Source organism: Neophocaena asiaeorientalis, unplaced genomic scaffold (genome assembly GCF_003031525.2).
Source record: "Neophocaena asiaeorientalis asiaeorientalis breed wild unplaced genomic scaffold, Neophocaena_asiaeorientalis_V1.1 scaffold65, whole genome shotgun sequence".
NCBI classification, from domain to species: Eukaryota; Metazoa; Chordata; class Mammalia; order Artiodactyla; family Phocoenidae; genus Neophocaena; species Neophocaena asiaeorientalis.
The window spans coordinates 14,005,176-14,026,098 of record NW_020173215.1 but is presented as its reverse complement, the minus strand read 5'-3'; the positions used below and the strand labels follow the sequence as shown (position 1 = coordinate 14,026,098).

Genomic DNA, 20,923 nt, shown 5'->3' with positions numbered 1-20,923 from the left:
AACTGGAATTCTCCCTTTTAAAAAAGTTTTTTTTTTTTTTTTTTTGCGGTACGCGGGCCTCTCACATGTTGTGGCCTCTCCCGTTGCGGAGCACAGGCTCCAGACGCGCAGGCTCAGCGGCCATGGCTCACGGGCCCAGCCGCTCCGCGGCACGTGGGCTCTTCCTGGACCGGGGCACGAACCCGTGTCCCCTGCATCGGCAGGCGGACTCTCAACCACTGCGCCACCAGGGAAGCCCCTAACAAACTTTTAACTGTACAATACAGTATCATTAACCGCAGGTACAGTGTTGTACAGCGGAGCTCTTGAACCTAATCTTGCTTAACTGAAAATGTATGCCTGTTAATCAGCAATTCCCCATTTCCCCCTCTCCCTAATCCCTGCTAACCACCATTTCACTCCTGGATTCTATGAAGTTGACCATTTTAGATGCCTCATATAGAGGGAATCATGCAGTTATGTGTCCTCCTGTGACTAGCTTATTTCGCTAAGCTTAATGTCCTCAAGATTCATCCACATTATCACATATTAGAGAGTTTTCTTCTTTTTTAAGGTGGAATAATATTCCATTGCATGCATATACTACACTTCCATTAAACATTCAGTGGACATTCAGGTTGTTTTCACATCTTGGTTATTGTGAACAGTGCTGTAGTGAACAGAAGAATGCTAATAGCTCTTCGAGATCCTGATTTCAATTCTTTTGGATAAATATCCTAAGATGGGATTACTGGCTCATATGGTAGTTCTCTTTTTTAATTTTTTGAGTAACCTCCATATTATTTTCCATAGTGGTTGCACCATTTTACATTCCCCACAACAGTGTACAAGGGTTCCCAAGTTTTCCTCACCACCCCCCCTCACTTGTTATTGTTTGGGTTTTTTGGTTTGTGTTTTATTACAGCCATCCTGTAAGAAAACTGGTTTGAGGTGATTTCTTATTGTGCTTTTTGATTTGCATTTCCCTGATGATTAGAAAATATGTAGTGAATGCCTACTCTATGCAGACACTTTAGACCTTTCCCAGGTGCTGTGGGTACAACAATAAGCACACTGGACAGCTAGCTTCCCCTGACCAGGGATTTGGCATTGTTCAAGAGTCAGCCTTTTTTTTAAGCAATAACTTGGGAGGAAGAGAAATCTTTCTTAAGCAGCCAGATCTACAGAATTAGCTCTGAATATGTAATAAGTATGGCTGATATCAATCCAATTTTCATTCAAATCTAAGATAATTACTTTGCATTTTCTGAATTCGGTCATTTGCTCTAAAATGAAATCATGATATTGAAGAGACCTAAGCTGTCACTGAAAAAGACGGATGGTTTGTGGAGTATATTTTACATCTCCACATTTCTTGGTGGTTCTGTAGTTTAGTTGTCACATGTGCCAAATTTAGAGTTTTGCCCTCTTCATTTTTCTGCTTTTCTCATATCATCGATTATTTTCTATGAGTGTAACCACCCACATTCCAACAGTGCATCATAACATCTGGAAGAACTAACCAATGGTTTCTCATATTCTTCATCTTTTGATGACTTTTCCAACTCTTTGAATTTCAAACCTCTAAAAGACTTCTTAACAGGGTAACTGCAGATGCCTGGTATTTGAGGATAATTTGCACTGCTGTTTTAAGGAACAAGTCGATGAATAATCCAGCATACTTGTAAGAGAGATTGATAAGTATAATTACCTGATAGCTTATTATATTCTCAATGCCTCCATTAAAAGTAAAGTAGGTCAGATAGACCTCAATATCTGGAAGGTACTCAATGGTATTACGCAAGGTTTATCTGGTGGCATTCTAAAGTTATGGATTTCCCCTTACAGCTCTGGGTTTTTATAGAGTTTATGTTCAGCAAATATTTCATCACCCACACCTTAGCTCTTTTCCAAACTTCTTCATTAGTAAGTTGCCAATCCATTTTCTCATTACATGAGTAGCAGACGATATCCCTGGGAACTACATGAGTCATAACCCTCCTTTGCTTATCTGAGAGACAAAAAAATATATATCCCAGGTTCATAAAACCAGTAGTCAAATCAAAGTTGTAACTGTAGTCCACCTCATATGTATAATAATGGGTTAGTATCATGGTCATAGTTTAAAATTGTCTTATTCTATGTTTTAAAAAATAAAATGATAATTTTTTTCTATTATTTTGAGTCACACGAAGTATAATAACGAATCCCCACTGCTTTCCTTGAGTGCAGCTATGAGGCTGTGCACGGAAGAGTGCAGGGTCCTGGGACACTCTGACCAGTGCTGGATGCCACCTCTGCCCTCACCTTCCTCTGATTATAGGAGTAACATGTTCATTCCGGGGGAAGAATTCCCAGCACAGCCCCAGCAGCAACATCCGCATCCGAGTCTCGAGGATGACACCCAGCCGGTAGATTCTGGTGAGAAGAAGAAGAGTTTTTCCACTTTTGGGAAGGACTCCCCAAACGATGAGGACTCTGGGGATACCAGCACGTCCTCTCTGCTCTCGGAAATGAGCAACGTGTTCCAGCGCCTCTTACCCCCTTCCCTGGACACCTATTCTGAGTGCAGTGAGATGGATCGATCCAACTCTCTGGAACGCCGGAAGGGACCTTTATCAGCCAAGACTGTGGGTTACCCACAAGGGGTGGCGGCCTGGGCGGCCAGTACGCATTTTCAAAACCCCACCACCAACTCTGGCCCCCCACTTGGAACTCATTCCAGTGTGCAGCCTTCTTCAAAATGGTTGCCGGCCATGGAGGAGATCCCTGAAAATTATGAAGAGGATGATTTCGACAACGTGCTCAGCCACCTCGGTGATGGCAAACATGAACTCATGGATGCCAGTGAGCTAGTGGCTGAGATTAACAAACTGCTTCAAGATGTCCGCCAGAGCTAGGAAATGAAGCAAAGCATTTTTGTTTCCATGTATGTGGAAACAGGGGACAGCGAAAACCCTGAAAGAACTGGCATTGCCACATAGTTGCATTTATCATAAATGTGTCTGTGTATATTGAATATTAAATACTGTATTTTCGTATGTACACGATGCAAGTGTGATTATTTTAATCTGTATTTTAAAAATACATTTGTACCTTATATTTATGTGTAATTTAACAGACAAATTTTATTTTTTTACTCCCATGACAAACATGCGTCTCCTAATCATGTAGAGAAACTAGCCACTGTTCAAATCTGATATAATATTCAACCACAAAGTATAAAGGCACTGCTTAAATTAGTCATGTTGGGGAAGAAATTGTTATACTGAAGGAACAATCCCACTAAAGCATTATTCAATTCTTAGTTCTATTAAGTGATCCAGCTTCTTTTTTCTTTAACTTTTTTAAAAAAGTAAGCATCAAGAAAAATGTCTGACTCTTTTATTATTATCGTTGTTATTATTTTTACTGGTCTCTGCTCGTTCTGGTAGTTCAACTGTTACCGTAAAATTGAAACATGAGGTGAGATTTTATTTCAGGACTGGGAAGTATCTTTCACAGACAATGGTGTAAAACAACAGGACTAGAATCCGTTTTCTCACTCCCAGGCTCCTGAATTCCAGGGCATCACACTGGCCTGTTCTTGAGAATATTTCTCCTAAAGTATTATCATCTATTTATAATCAAGGTAAACAATGAATTTTATTCCATCCTTGTAATATGAGAGGTGCCCCAAGGAAATGGAATCTGTCTTTTAAATGGATAACAGTGTGTATTTTAATAGCCTAAAGTATTAATGGACAAAAACAATTATGTCGGTGTCCCTCCCAGGGTAGTAAATATAACTGATTTATCCTGAAACTCTTCTATTTGAATCTTCCCCTCTCCTCTCACAATACTTGAACATGTTTATTTTTTGTAGTGTTTTTTGCTATAACTCTTCACTCTTAGCTTTTGTCTCTAGTGCATGATCTCATATTTTTGCTTTTATTTTTAGTATAAGAACATTTATAAATTTACAGTTTTTGTTATTGCAATTCTGTTTTACTTGTTGTGTGACAAACGGCAAATTCTTTATTTATTGTGCTGTTATCTCTCTGTGTGGAATGCCTTGGAAAGGGAGATTGTTATTATGACTGTTCTAGCTTCTATTAATGTTATTTCTATGAATACACTATCTTGATTGTACTCTCCAGAAAATTTTACTGTCAATGAAAATAAAAGGAAAATTGAAGTAAAGTTGAAGAACTGTCCGTACATCAGAGTCCTGTTCCTACATATATGTTCAAAAGTTTTGCATACCCCTCATGAGAGGGTAATTCAGAGTTGGGTTTTGAAGAGTAGAGAGGGAATATTCAACTGGCTTGGAAACAAGAGAAACCACAATGGAAAAGGAATGAATTTGAGATCTGTCATGGAAATGAAAGCAGTCTACCGTATTTCCAGTAGATTAAAGAATTGAAATGCACTTGAAATGTAAAGAAAAAGGAATAATCAATAGTAACCACTTGAACATTTCTCAAATTATTTCTCAAAACATTTTGTGTTGTGTCAGGAAAAAAAGTGTACCCTTACAATGTTTCCAAGAGGTGAAAATATTATCTTCTTCGGTTTACTGGTAGGGAAATTAAATACTAGGAAAGTTAAATAACCTTAAAATGGAGGAAACTCAGATATTTTAATTCTCAAATGAGTACCACATCAAATAAATGTGTTATGTCTTTCAAAAGGCACATTTTCCTTTGTAGAAGGGATTACAATTACAAGTGAAATTTCAGTTTACTTTTCAGTAGATTACACACACCGATGCTCACCACATTGAAATACATTTTGCTTTTCAACTTCACTTCCCTTCAGTACATATTATCATTAAGAAAAAGACTTTCATAACTTCACTGTTCTTAATTTAAAGCACCGACCGTAATTTAGGAAGCAAAGCTGGAAATCAATGTTCGAATGATGTAAAGTAAATAAAATGCAATATTGTGTTAAACAGAAGACCTTTGTACATTGTCTGGACAGGAAGCATTCTGTGTCTCGGGCTCCTTGTTTCTCCACCCTCCCCGTTCTTCTTACTTCCCATGCCCCAGGTTAAGGGATGTTAGGGCAAGCTTTTCACTTTTCACTCTTGTTCTTTTCACAGGTAATATTACCTCAGTAAAGGCTGGAGTGTCTGGTGCCATGATAGCAACCTAATTTCTCATCAAATTTATATTTCCTCTTCTTTGATACCATGCCCTTCCTCAGAATGAAACAACCAAAAAGCACTTCAGTCAAGGATATCCCTTTCTCTATTTGGCCCCAATGGATTCCCTTAAATGTTCGTTAGTGATAATCATCCATTAAGGGAATCATCTTCCAATAATGTAATTTGACACTGAATCTGTTGCTTAACGAATCTTCCTTTTAAATGCTCATAGGATGATTAGAATTGGCTTTCTTTAGATTCTTATAAGTTACTATATTAACACGGTTATTCACTTATCATTTCTTTCTTTCTTGGTATTTGGCAGATGGGGCTTATAACTTTGTTAAGCATTTAAATTCTTGTTCCTCCTGTCACACATATATCAAATTTACCACTTACCAATAGATAACTGTTAAGGCAAAAGATAGGTAAGTTACTGTCTTATTGGGGTCACTGAAGAAGTGTCATTTGTGAAAATCAGCTTAGCTTCCTTGTTTCATCCATTTGATAGCAGCTAATGTCAGAAAATATTCAAAACTGAGTTTGACTTACTGACACATTAAAATTCAAAGAATAGTGAAATCTATGTAAAATTTAGTTGTGTGGGTGAAAAATGGATTTTCTGACATAGCAACCTGCAATCCTGCATGAACTCACAGAACTGATCCAAGACAATTCAGGCAATTTGCCGAACTATCAAAAAGTTTTGATGTTTCTGTTCCAATTCAATATATCTTGATTAAACATCATCACAGTATCAAAGATAAAAGGACACACTGAATAGGCGATAAATATTGCTATATAAAATTAAAGTCAAACCATATGAAAGTCTTAAAGATTTGTGTTGAGTTTTAAAAAGGAAAAGAAATGCAGGAATTTTTTTTTTTTCAAGCCAGCATGTTGACTTCCTTAACTGCAGGTTAAATTCATAAAACAAAGCTATCATACATTTATAAGCTGCCTTATATATTGTGAAAGTGTAAGATGCCAAACTGATTGTAATCATTTTTAATATGTTAGGAAGTCTCTGTGAATGTTAGAAACATTTCTATGTGGTTATATAACATTTTAACTTAATAAATTAGGTATTTGGGCCACTGAAGATTCATCTCATTCAGTTTAGTTTCTAGAACAAGCAGTAAGTCACTTTTTTGAAATAACTGAATAATACCTAAAGTATTACATTGCAATTGGAAAAAAAACTTTATTGCCCAAATTGTGGTTTCATTCTTCACCTGTGTAACTGGAGTCAGTTAAGTACATACATTTTGTATACCAGACATAATAGGACCTTTAATATAATCTAAACCAGAAAATAATTAACAGGTAGGCACTGTATAATAGATGTGAAAATGATAGTCTATACTTCTCATTAATTTAACTTTTTATTATAAGATAGTTTATACAACTTGTGGGGCTGTTAAAAGAATTTTATGGGGAGCTGGTATTGCAACCAGAATTTACTGACTTCCTGACTTCTAAAATTGCAATAACACATCCTACCCTGGCACTTAAAAATAATAGTTTTCTATTTCCTTTTATGACTTCTGAAAGTTGCTCCTAATTCTTCTTTGCTTTTTCAGATTTTATCTCTTCAACTTATTTATTTTATGGTACTCCTCCTTGATAATTTATCCTACTGTCCATATTTTATAACAATCTTCTCCAAATTTTTGTATGGATATAGTTCTTTATACAACCACCTAGGTTTTTTATCCATCTTTTCATGTCTGTCCTTTGTTATTAATATTACACGGATCATATTTTTGAGATATGAATCCAATATCTTTTCATTCTCAATAAACCTTGCTCTTCTGATTGACTAGTTTAATAGAAGGGTAAAGTTATACAATTAAGAACAAAGGGGTCATTTCATTTGTTCTATGTTTTAAAAGGTTTTGAGTGCTTATAGACATACTAGCATAGAAAATTTGACTTTTATTGAGGGAGGAAATTCTTTTTTCTAAATATAAAACACTTCTCTTTATGTACTAAGGGTTAGGCTGGGAAGGGTGAGCTTGGAGTTTTACTATGAGCCAAAGTTAAGCGCAAGAGAATGAATATTAAGTAAGAAAGGTCCATAACCATAGAAAAGAAAGATAAGTTAGGCAACAGTTGAGAGTATAAAGCCCTAGAGGTGAATAAATTGAGAAGGGTAAAATGTCAGGCTTTAGTGTCTCTATTCCCACCTCCAGCGATCTTTAGAAGAAGCTGTACAACAAAGCAATACCTCTGGGGGAAGGTGTTCCTCCTTTCCCAGACCCTCCCTGCTCAGGAGTGCAGACATGGAAGGAAGAGGTGCAGGTGTGTATGTATGCCTCTGGGGCAGCACTTCTCCTCCTCTCTGCCTTTGGATGGCCTGCAGGAGATTCAGACTTTCTTCCTTACCCAAAATGGGGGAGAAACTGATAGTATCGACTGTATTACCTTTCAAAGTGCTTTTATCTAAATGAAGGAGACCTTTCTAAAAACCCCAGGTGCATTCTTGCTTTATTAACAGATACATTCTGCAGTTTAAAATCACTAACCACAAAATAGTCTAGGCAGAAGAAGCATAGACTTTTCCTTTGGAAGAAGACCTTCGTGTTAGAGTTTTAGGTTCCAAATAATCTATACAACTTCCAGGAAATCTTGTTACACTGAGATGCAACATCCAGAAATGGAAGTAAGAATATTTCATAAATTCTCACCAGAAAAATATTTTGCCAGTCTCTGCCTTGTGATTTGTATCTCTTCTGCAAACGTATGCCTGGAGGCTGTCAGTGTGGATTTTGTGAACCTCCTCTAGAGATTTTCGGTAATTGCCGAAAGTACAGGCTGCAACTATATGACAAGTCTACATAGCAATAAGCAAAGTATCATTGAAGGAAAAGTCTACAAAGGACCAACCACTACAAATGACTTATTCCTTCACTGCTTTTTCTCCCGTCCCTTTCTCCTCATTTTCTCCTTGGGTGGCATCTGAGTAGAGAGGCAGTATGTAAATCATTCCTTAATTCAACAAATACTTATTACTGTCAGATGATGATCCAGGTGTTTGAGATACACTGTTGAACAAAACAGACAAAAAAGACATGAAGACCACTACATACCTATTAGAACAGCCAACATCTGGAACACTGACAACACCAAACGCTGACACGGATGCAGAGCAGCAGAAACTCTCACGCACTGCTGATGAGAATGCAAAACGGCACAGCCGCTTTGGAAGAGGTTGGAGTTTCTTACAAAACTAAAAATACTCTTACCGTATGATGCAGCAATTGTGCACCTTGGTATTTAAACAAAGAAGCTGAAAGCTTCTGTCCACACAAAAACCTGCACCCAGATGTTTATTGATGTTTTTCATAACTGTCAAAATTTAGAAGCAACCAAAATGTCCCCCAGTATGTGAATGGAAAAATAAACTGTGGTACATCCAGAAAATGGAATATTATTCAGTGTCAAAAAGAAATGAGCTACCAAGTCATGAAAAGACATGGAGGAACGTTAAATGTACATTATTAAGCGAAAGAAGCCAATCTGAAAAGGCCACGTACAGTATGACTCCAACTATATGACATTCTGAAAAAAGACAAATCTATGAAGACTAAAAAGATCAGTGGTTGGGTTTCCCTGGTGGCGCAGTGGTTGAGAGTCTGCCTGCCGATGCAGGGGACACAGGTTCGAGCCATGGTCTGGGAAGATCCCACATGCCGCAGAGCAACTGGGCCTGTGAGCCACAACTGCTGAGCCTGCGCGTCTGGAGCCTGTGCTCCGCAACAAGAGAGCCGACGATAGTGAGAGGCCCGTGCACCGCGATGGAGAGTGGCCCCCACTTGCCACAACTGGAGAAAGCCCTCACACAGAAACGAAGACCCAAAACAGTCAAAAAAAAAAAAAAATGAATATCTGCTTAAAAAAAAAAAAAAAAGGAAAATATCAGTGGTTGCCAGAGGTCTGGTAGGGGGAACGAATAGGTGGAACACAGAGAATTTTTAGGGCAGTAAAAATACTCTGTATAATACAGATATATATAACTATAATATAATAATATTCTGTAAATATATAATGATGGATATATGTCATTATACATTTTCCCCAAACCCACAGAATGTACAACACCAAGAGTGGACCCTAATGTAAACCTTGGACTTTGGGTGATTATGATGTGTCAGTGTAGGTTCATCAATTATAACAGATGTACCATTCTCATGAGGGATGGTGTTAATGGGGGAGGGTCTGCACATGTGGGTTCAGGGAGTAGATGGAAAATCTCTGTACCTTTCTCTCAACTTTGTTGTCAACCTAAAACTGCTCTAAACTAATAAAGCCTTAAAGAGAGAGAGAGGGGTAAAGAGAAAAGCCAGCAGAGAGAAAGCCCCAGACCATAACAGTCATGACGGAACAGACCACACACACCATCAGAGCAGGCAGACACTTCATATCAGGTGTAATTTGCAACAGGACAGAGAAATGATCAGAGGCCCTGCTTTGTTAACCAATACACCCCCAGTGCCTAAAACGGCAGCTGACCTGTGATAGATGCTCAACAAATATTTGTTGAACGCAGGGATGACTTTATGCTTCTCCTTGAACCTGTATGCTACCCACGGAGAAAGACTGAAAAAATATTGCATTATTACCATTAAAAATCTCAGTTATGACCCAAGCATGCTTAAGTTTTAAGCCTCAAGGAACTAAGATAGCAGTAACGAAATAAAATTCAGTGTTTTCTCCTAGCAGCATGAATTGGAAATCAAGAAAAACTGAGACCAAATATGATTGTGTATGTCTATTTCTTTTTCGCTTTTTCTAAAGAACATTTTTTTATTTTTTTGGCTGTGCCGGGTCTTAGTTGTGTCATGCGGTATCTTTAGTTGCGGCATGTGAACTCTTAGTTGCAGCATGCATGTGGGATCTAGTTCCCTGACCAGGGACTGAATCCAGGCCCCCTGCATTGGGAGCACAGAGTCTCACCCACTGGACTACCAGAGAAGTCCCTTTCTAAGGAACATTTAGATATTTTGGAATATTTTGTCCTTTTCTTTAGGCATTTGTGTCTAGATTGGGTGCTGCAGTTCAAATCTGAAAGCCACCCCTTTCTGGCAATATGGCTTTTAATAAGTCACATGACCAGTGAAAGATTTGGTCTCCACACTTGTACTACAATGTTAATAAATAGTAATAGCACATTCATGTCAAGTGAAACAAATAATGAAGCCTTTAAATTAGAAGAGGAAAATGCAAGGGAATTTATAACAGGAACCATCTGTTTTCTTGTGTTATTTTTCTACAGAAGAGCTCATCAGTTTCGGTGCAGATATGGGGAATTAAATAATACGTTCCTTTGACATCTGAGATTTCAGCAGATGGCTTGAAAGGAAAAAAATTAATTTTACTTAAAGAGAAGAAACTATGGTTTATAATGCTATCAGTGGGGAAGGCTAACAGGTGCAAAAAATAAACTCAAAATGAATAACTTCTCAAATGTAGCAAAAGTTCCTTTCTTCTCATGTAACAGTCGGTCTAAAGTGAAGGTCGTTTGAAGAGCAGCCTCATGAAGACTCTACCATCATTAACCCATCATTCCCAAGGTTACCTTGCAGGGAGGGAGCTCCTTTCCAGACAGACACGAGGGAAATGGTTATGGAGTAGTGCAATTAGGAGATGATTAAAAACCAAGCCTGAAAGTGTCATAAGTCACTTCCACTGATGGCTCATTGGCTAGAAACAGTCACATGACCACAGAGGGAGGCTACGAGAGGTTGCCTGCTGTATTTTGGTCAGCAGCACCGTCTCTACCACACAGTCTTCAGGAGTGCCTGCACGCTCAGAATGTCACAACAAGTCATCAGTATAATTTCTACAGTCATTTGCAGTTCACTGTTGTAATTCTCACACTAGAATCTCAGTACCTTGAACAAAGAAACTGTATGTTTTTAGTTTTGATCCATTTCTGTGTCTCCAGAGACTGGTGTCGTTTTTGACCTGTCGAAGGTACTCAATCTACAAATAATTAAACTCAAGAAAAAAGATAGGGCTTCCCTGGTGGCACAGTGGTTGAGAATCTGCCTGCTGCTGCAGGGGACACGAGTTCGAGCCCTGGTCTGGGAAGATCTCACATGCCGCGGAGCAATAGGCCCGTGAGCCACAACTACTGAGCCTGCGCGTCTGGAGCCTGTGCTCCGCAACAAGAGGCCGCGATAGTGAGAGGCCCGCGCACCGCGATGAAGAGTGGCCCCCGCTCGCCGCAACTAGAGAAAGCCCTCGCACAGAAACGAAGACCCAACACAGCAAAAATAAATAAATTAATAAACTCCTACCCCCAACATCAAAAAAAAGAAAGAAAGAAAAAAGATAACATTTAAATCCTACACAGTTATCTTTTGTGGCGGGCGGGGGTGCAGGAGGGCAGGGAGTGGGACGGGGAAGGGTTGGTAGATACAGTTATTATCAGAATCAACCCATTTTCCAAAATAAATATGACTACTCTACCCAGATTTTGATAGGTATCAAAAAAGTGCTTCCTGGTTGTGGCGGTAGGGAGAGGCGGGAGTGGAGCCCGCCTGCAAAGCAGAGAGGGAACGCTTGGTGGTAAAGAAAATGTTCTTTATCTTGATTGCATTATATTTGCCAAAACTCACTGAAATGTACATTTAACATCTGTGCATTTTATTTGTAAATTATATCTCAATAAAATGGAAAAAACATCCCCATTAAATCATAGCTGAAAGGCAACCTAGAGAAGATGAGGACTGCTCACTGAATCAAATCAAATCTTCTCTAATTCCCCAGGTAGTCAGTTCAGAGAAAGTCCCCAGCAGGATATTCTATACCATGTCACATTAGCAGTGACTCAGTTCTGTGACCTAGCTGCTAGTCTTCCTGTTACAACTTTAGGTTTCTTAGGGAAGAGAACAGCTAATTAGATCTAATCATCTTAACTTTACACCATCAGCTGTGACAAGAGAAGCAGTACTGAAGAAACCACCATGAACCCTGAACACCCAACTTCATTTAAGGAGCTTTCCATATTTAGGAAAAACCTTATGATCTGGTTTAGTTTTAACAGAAACCCAAATTGTAACACAGAAGAGAAATCTGTGGCATGACCAGGGTAGCAATATTGTAAGAAAGTAAATATATCCACCCCCCAATCCCGCGCTGGCAAATATATCGTGAGTGTGCTTGTGTTGGGCTGTACCCCACTGTGCTTGCCCAACTTCAAGACCGAAGAATGGTTTAATGGATGGGGGAGCTTACAAGTCTGAAGCAAGGTCTTGGAGCAGGGGATGGGCACCGCCCAAGAGAACAGCCATCCTGGGCGGCCTGAGCCTACACTCCACCCCTACGTACGCTGCACGACCCTCACAATCTTGGCCCACCCCTCTTCAGCAATATCCCTGGGGTCAGGGGCACTGCAACCAGACACCACAAATACAACACAGACAGCAGCAGCCACAGGGCATCAAGAGTGAGACACCCAGTATGCTCCGAACAGTCATTCACAAGGATGTGGGCAAACTTTGGAGTCAAGCGCTCACCGGGTCAAAGAGGGAGTCGATGGCAGAAGCATCCTGTCCAATTAAAAGGAAGATAAGGCCACCCCTAGTTTTCATAAACCTAGAGCCACCCCCAAGGGAAAGGGAAGGCCCTGGCTTTAAAGGAAACATTCTGGTGGCCTAGCCAGGAGTCAGCAGTCACAGTACAGGTCTCCACCCCATGTTATATTGAGCGTCATTCGAGGTGGGCCCACTAGGTCTTTCCAAACAAAAAACAGTTAACCCACTAGTTGGACTTGTGTGTCCAAAAGTCACCCTATTCCACCCCACACAGCAGAGCCCAGGGGGACTCATGGGCAGTCGGTGGTACAGTAAGGTTTTACTGACGAGGGTCCTTCTGATGTATTGGCAGGCAGGGCAGGAAGATGGTGATGGTCTTTTCCCCTTATGGTCGGCCGTCCCCACATAGTCACATTAGCCAGGTCCACTTTTCCTGGAGGTCCAGAGGAGGACAACAATGGCATCTCACTGTAGACCCAGCAACTAGACTCATTTTGCAGTGAGGCCATGGTTGCTTCCCAGCCCTCAAATAGATTTCCTTTACTCAGGCCAGGGATAATGTGCAAAACATTTAACAGACACAACACAGGGGGGTTCATGACCATTCAGCAAAATACTAGCAGTACCCGCATTCTGAGATCATACCATACCCACCTGTGGATTTTGTCCCAGTCTGCAACAGAGTTCAGAAAACTCAAGTTTTCAGTAATACAGCTACATGTCGCAAATCACATTACAATGGCCACCCAGTTTTAACCTTGGCTTTCTGAACCACAGCTACTCCATTTTGACTTTCAAATGTATTCCCCTCCTCAACGGCCAAAGTAGATGTACAATGCATGCTCGACAGGCCACAAAACAGGACACCCTGGTCAGTAAAGTTTAAGTTAAACCATGTATAAACCAGAATGACTTCCCTATACCTCCATATGTGAAGATTTTTCCATCATTTCCCCTTTTGATTGCAAATCTTTTGATAGACCAAAGTACATGTCCCTTGAAGCCAGGGTGAATGTCGGCTGCCCTGAGTCCCTGAGTCTAGTCCAACCATGTGCCTTGGTTCTAGGCCTCCTTTATTTTGGCTTACTTATCCATGTTGGGGGAAAACTGATCAGATATTGTGAACAAGCTCAGAGGTATGTTAATGGGGAAACATTTTATAGGCTATATATTTTATCACTTATAATTATACAATTTATCACATTTTATCGCATCAAATTTTTACACAAACATTATTCATGTCCTTTTAGTGGCAGACTTACAGCAAGCAGTGACACATCATGAGTAGTTATACTCTGCAACAACCTCGCTAGATAATTTTCTTTCCATCTTGAACATCAGAGAAAAAGTATGGCTAACACAATAACTTTCATAAATACAGACCTCAATTAGCAGAACTAGAATCCACTGAACCAAAATATTTTTCTCTCTAAAATTACCCTCATCTCCACCAAACAAAGCCAAATCAAGAAGAATTTGTTTGCAAAATTAGTCTGGTGAATTGACCACATGGGCTCCTCAAAACTGCCTTTGGTAGAACTCCTCATAAGGAGTCTCAGACTAAATTCCCAAAAGGCCTCTAAAGGCCAGGAAAGCCATGCCAAAGGCCTGCCATCAGGCTCCACCTTGGTGGATTTCTCTTTTCTAGAGGTCCCCAAAATACTGAGATCCCTGCACTTGCTAGGAGACAGTCTTTCCCATTCACCTGATAAGGCTGCTCAAAATCCAAGAGTCTCCAGGCAGAGAGAAAAGAAAAATGTTTCAATTCTACCCACAGGTGTAGTTTACCAAATCGCTGTAAGTCATAACTAACTTGAGGGGGAGGGCTTCCTTATATCTGGAAAACACAGATCAAAACCAGTAATAAGGGCTTCCCTGGTGGCGCAGTGGTTGAGAGTCCGCCTGCCTATCCAGGGAACACGGGTTCGTGCCCCGGTCTGGGAAGATCCCACATGCCGCGGAGCGGCTGGGCCTGTGAGCCATGGCCACTGAGCCTGCGCGTCCGGAGCCTGTGCTCCGCAACGGGAGAGGCCACAACAGTGAGAGGCCTGTGTATCGCAAAAAAAAAAAACCCCCAAAACAACAACAAAACAACAGTAATAATATTCCAGATAAAAACCATAAAAATTATAACCATATTCACCAGTTCACTCAGTAACCAATTCTTCTGTTAACTTTTTATGAAACCATCAGGTTTTCCCTTAGGATTCTTTAATTCCTTACCCAGTTCAGCAGTATGACCTCAAATTTATCAGAGACCTGTACTTGTCAAAAGCCCTTGACTCTCCTTGAAGATGAAGCGCTTTTGCAAAAGCATCAGAGTACAACAATAACTGTCTATAAATGACAAAAGACTTAAAAAGCCACAGTTAAATACTTGGTTACGATGTAATCGATAAAGAAACTTGGTGATAATAACTAGAATTATGACTGATTTTAATCTTAACCATTAAAAGAACCTTAATCTGTGGCAAAAACCAAGAAGCAAGTTAATTGTCAACTCCTTGTCATACCAGCATTTCCTGTTTAGAAAACTTATGCTTTAGTCTTCCTCTTCTAAGAAGGAAAAGGTAGGTAAACTTAGACCAGCCCAGCAATTAATGTTCCAATATTTTATTCTATTTGAAATGACCCAAACAATCAATGAACTCTCTTCATTTAACTTAGTTTAGTTTCAAGCTACCAAAATCTGGAGAGATTATTTTAGATAGACATGCCCAAAACATAGTTATTTCTACAGAGTTTGAAAAAGTCCTTCTTTTTCCTTCACTCTTAGAGATCACAGATGATTAAAGTTCCTGAGAGCACAGGTAGATCATTTACATCTCAAAGGCAAAGGAAGAGAAATACTGATTCCTTCTAGAAAGCTAACTTCCTCTAATGGTATATGCAAAAACCAGTTTTAGAATGTCAAAAAGAGGACATCTTCAGGGATGCTTTTCAATCGTCAATTCAGTTTAAACAAATAACAATAATAGACAATAGTGCATAGCATTCACTCACGTTCACATGCCTCATTTTCAGAGGAACATGAATGAGTCAGCATTCAAGTTAATCTTCACCCCAGCTGCTGGCTCAGCCTCTGTGGCCTTTCTTAAAAAGCAATGGCCAGCCCACAGCTGTGGCCACTTCTTTTTCCCCACTGTAATGGCGGCCAGTATCTCTGCAGCAACCTTAGGGATGTCTATGAGATCTCCGTACTCTGGGAGAACCCCATTCATCAAGGACAGACACCACAGGACCCCACATGCTAGTGGGCAGCCACCCCAGAATTTCCCCTGCAACGTTCGGGATCATGCCTGCAGCTTCTGGACTCCACATTAGCGAACGGCCACCCCAGGATCACCCTCACAACTTTCCACTGCCGGTTCTTATTTCCTGACATCTCGGGGCTCACGGGAGTTTCCTCTGTCTCCTGGCTGCTCTGCCAGGAGCAGGCCTACAAGCCCTGTACTTGCCGCTCCTCGAGACCAGAGAAAGAGCCCAGAGTCGGCGACAGAGACATCCATGGTTTAATGGAAGGGGGAGCTTACATGTCTGAAGCAAGGTCCTGGGGTCACTCCCCACCGTGTACCGCAGATGGCGCAGGACGTGGTGGCAAGTCTTCACTCTGGGGGGAGAGGGAGGTTACCCGTTATAGGGGGAACTGACATCAGCTTGGCTCATCAGTTTCAAGGGAAACCAGCAGAGGAGCACGCCCCTCACCATCCCCCTGATAAGCTATCAGGTGGAGATGTTCTAATCTAAAAGAACAGTCACTAGCTGGGGCCCGGCCAGTATGCAGGAAGGTCAGTCCTGTGATTAGGGTGTAAGTGAAGCAGGCAGGCAGGAGATGTAGAGAGGGCAAGAGAACAGCCCTCTTGGGTGACCTGAGCATACAATTTGTGTGTGTGTGTGTGTGTGTGTGTGTGTAGTACAATATATATAATGTATGTAACAGAATTCTTACTAACTTTTCTGAAAGTACTTTTGGAATATTTCACATCAGTTATAAGAGAAATCTGAGACTTAACCAGAACTATCACATAAAGATTTGAGCAACAAGATTGTTGCTCCAAAATTCTATTAAAACGGCCAGAAAATCTGTCAGAATGAAAATATCAATATTCAAAAGTACTTACTAATTGCTTAGTTTTGATGATGACCTGTCAGTTTAGAATTTACACCATGCCTCAGGCATCCAACCCGCCCACAGAGTATTAGGCGGTTCACATGAAATTAAGGGAGATGCTACTCACCCCTGGGAAGTGTTTGCAGAAACTTCCTCTCCCATTGAGTGAGTCATTGTTGAAGGTTTGTGATTCACAGCATCAGCTCTTTTATTAAAATAAACAAATAGCAAAACAAAAGCACAATGTCCTTCTCCATATCCCTCATTTTTATTATACTGCATCCACTTTGAAAAAGCAAAGACAGGCCAGACGTTAATGTCCCAGATGAAGGAACACGTAATGCGAGTGATTTATAGACTATCTGGCTTTCCACAGAAAGAATCTCTCAACTCCATAATTTCTTTTAATGTGAAGGGATGCTTTCTTCTCATTTAGCATGAAAAATTTCCATTGGTGTTTAACTTTCAGCTTCAATGAAAATATCCAAATTCAAAAGTGCTCACTAATTACTCATAGTTTTGATGGTGGTTTAGAATGTGACTCAGAATAATCCATTTTACTCCATGATAGATCAACTTTTCTTAAAGAAATTATTTTTTATTCTGAGTGTTTTTCGAGTTTCTTTTTTCTGCTACCATGCCCTCAAAAAGTTAACCACTCTTCAGGATATTATATCCTGAATAGTACCCTCTTCTATGAGAAAATTTGATTTAAGCACGTCTCTCCTTGACTCTTCACACTTTTCTTATTTTATTTAGCTCTAGTGTTCTCCTTCAATTTGTATTATACGTTTCTTTGGCAGAACTCTCAGCTGTGTTTTTTGTAATCTTTTGACTGAATCTTTTGACTGAAAACAAAAAAATGAATTATACGTGTTTCTTTGGCAGAACTCTCAGCTGTGTTTTTTGTAATCTTTTGACTGAAAACAAAAAAATGAATTATACTATGTTGAGCACTTGATTCGTTTCAAATTTAAAAATAAAACTAATAAAAAACAATGTAAAAATATCAACCTTGTAATGCTTGACAGTACCTAAATTGCCTTTCTATCCAGTATCATGCTGTTTTAATTATTACAAGTTTAAAATGATAAGAATAGAGAATCATAATTCTCTCTCTCTCCTTTTGTCTATTTTTAGGACATTCCTATTTCATTCTTATTTTAACACTGGCACCAATTTGTCTAGTTTCCAAAAATATACTGTTGGTATTTTTACTAAGATCACATTAAATTTATAGATTAATTTGAGGGAGAACTGACATTCTTATGATGTTGCATTTTCTTTTCCAAGAATGTGTCTTTCCTTATGCTAAAGTCCTCCTCTGTGTTTCTCAGTGGCAGGAACAGTTTTCTACACAGAAGATTGTACTTGTTTCTTGTTAGGTTTTGTATTTTATCTTTTGGTGTTTTATTCTCATACATTGTTATCACCCATATGAGAAACCCATTTATTCCCCATGTATCAATTTTGTGCCCAGCCCTGTAACTGTTTTGTCTTATTATTTATAATAGTTTTCCAACTGGTCCTTTTAGATTTTGCAAGGAGAAAATATATATTATTCTCAAGTGGTAGTGATTTAAAATTCTGCTTTCCAATTTTTGTTTCTAAATTTATTTCCCATTGTATTCCACAATATCATTGGCTTATGCCTCTGGAAAATTTTATAATCAAAATGTTCATACCAAGTTTTGTTGCTTTATTATTGATTTTATGGAGAATGTTTCTAATGTTTTCTCGATTAGCATATGCGTGTTATTTCTGCATATATAAAACAGGGTCATATGGAAACTATCTTATATTATTATGATTTTTAAAATCAAGAATAGACATTGAATTTTATTAAAAGAATTTCTTTACAGGTAGATTTATATGTCTCTTTTCATTTGCTAAGTATGTTGATTTATATTTATAGCTATCCTAATATTTGACCACATTAACATTCCAGGAACAAACTGTATTTGCTTTATTAAATAAAGAGCTGAATTTTGCTAGTTATTTTTTAAATGTTTTTATTTTAATATGTTTGAATGTTCTGTGGTTTTCTTTTATGTGTATTTCTTCAATGGGATTTTGGTATCAATGTGATGCAACATTAACTTTAAAAGAGGTAGGAAATTTTCTTTTTCTTTTTCTTCTCTATGCTTTGAACAATTGAAGTTTAATTGCAGTTATCTATTACTTGAAGTTTTGTAAGAATTCCCTTGTGAAACCACCTGGGAAATAGCTATTAGACAACCTTATCTCTTGAATGTTAAATCATGTGTGCAGTTTTCCAGACCCACTTTCTGGAGTCAGTTTTGGTGGTTTATATTTTCCAAGGAAAGCATTCATTTCATCCATGTTCTCAAACTAAATTGCAATGACTTGAAAAGATTAGTTGTTTAGAATTCTACTACTTTCTACAATGTTTGTGGTTATTTCTTTATTGTCATTGGTAAGATTAAATAACTATTCTTTTTATTCATGTTATCAATTTTATTCACAAAAAAGGCAATAAACTCCTTTATTTATTGATTCTAACATTTAACTGTTTATGTTTCATCATTTTTTGCTTTTATCTTTACTATTCCCTCTTCTCTTACATTTGTTTGTCTTTTTTCAGACATTTAAAAGTTGAATGCATGCTGCTTTTGATATATATTGTTTTCCTTTGTGCACTATTTTAGATGTGTTTTTCAGAGGTTTAGAAATATACATCTTTTAATTGACATAATTTCCTAAATCATTTCCTATTTTAGTTTGATTTCCTGTTTTAGATAAGAGATGTTTAAGAGAAAATTTACATTTCCTGGTAGAAAGATCATTCACGTTATTAATTTTTACTTTATTGCATTAAGGTCATATTATTTTAACTCTGGAATTGATTAAGCTGTTGGTTAATGCCCAATATAAGGTCAATTTGTGAACATTACTTAGGAATTTGAAAAGAATGTGTATTCTCTCATCTCTTGCACATGCACATACATATTTACATGTACATTTAATATAGAATATATTAATATATAATGTTCATACGATTGAGAAGTAACTCAAACTTTATACCTACTATGTGTTTCTATTCTCTGTTTTTTCTGTAGCTTTAGCTCCATTAATGTTGAAACTTTTCTTTTTTGGTGCGTAATTGCCTGGTATACCTTTGCCCATTTATTAATTTCTAGGCAATATAAATATGTTTGTGTGAAGAATGTTTTGTTATTATACCACATTGTACTTTGAGGTCCAACCTGAGAATTTATTCTTTTAATAAATAAGTATAGTCCATTTACATTTAGTGGTTTGACATATGTTTTTATTCCCTTGTCCCTTCAAATTCTATGTTTAGGTTATCTTATTTATTGTTTCTTTTTGTAATTTTTGATATTAATTTCTTTTTTTATACATTTATGATTCTAACTCTATATTAAAAAATTTAATCCTTTTTCTTTGACAATGTCTGTTAACTTCCTGCTATGGACAAGGGCATAATTCAGTGTTTCTACTTCCTTTTCTCTCCCTTTTATTCCCTCGTACCCTATTTTGTTGTTTAGCTTTACACATTAAAGTATGCACTTGTAACTTTCTTTATACCATTAAATGGCTTATTCAACTTATATTTATAAAAGATTAGACAATCATCCCATTCATCATAGTTCCCATTATTTTCCTCCTAGCAGAGTTTTAGTTATGCCATTTCTACATTTTCAGAGCATATAGTATTTTCATTATTAGTCTTGTTCTTCACATTTGTCTTTATCCTAGTTGTTCATGTAAATTAATTTAATGTCCACTGTCAGTTCTTTTGTCATAGGTGCCTTGATACTTAAATAAGTTGACATAGAATATTTATATTGCCTATTCCTACTTTGAAGGCTTTATAAACATGCTCTCCTATTTCCAGAGTTAAATGATGCAACAAGGAATAGGGGAACAAGAATAATTTTGTTCCCTTATAGATGACTTGACTTTTTTTGCTTAGATTCCTAAAATTTTTTCCCTCTATTTATTTAAAGTGCAGTAAAATCTACCAGGCTATATTTCAGTATTCATGTATTGTTAGTTTTTCTTGTGACAGGTGACTTTTTTTTTAATCTATAGACTCATATCTTTTATTTTTAGAAAGTTTATATGGTTTTATTTTGGAAAGTTTTATCTTAGAAGTTTTATTGTTTTCCTTTG

General features: G+C 38.2%; 1 protein-coding gene across 3 annotated transcripts in view; it reads left to right on the top strand.

Moving 5' to 3' along the window:
* PCDH18 (protocadherin 18) overlaps positions 1 to 4,266 on the top strand; it is a 14,079-nt gene extending 9,813 nt beyond the window's left edge. The window contains exon 4 of one of the 3 annotated variants that reach the window (XM_024745026.1): positions 2,212 to 4,266. In XM_024745026.1, the coding sequence (XP_024600794.1) occupies positions 2,212 to 2,879 (668 nt within the window). In that variant the 3' untranslated portion in view covers positions 2,880 to 4,266. The remainder of the gene's footprint in view (positions 1 to 2,211) is intronic. The other 2 variants (XM_024745027.1, XM_024745028.1) reach the window with 2 other exon arrangements.
* The last annotated feature ends 16,657 nt before the right edge of the window (positions 4,267 to 20,923 follow it).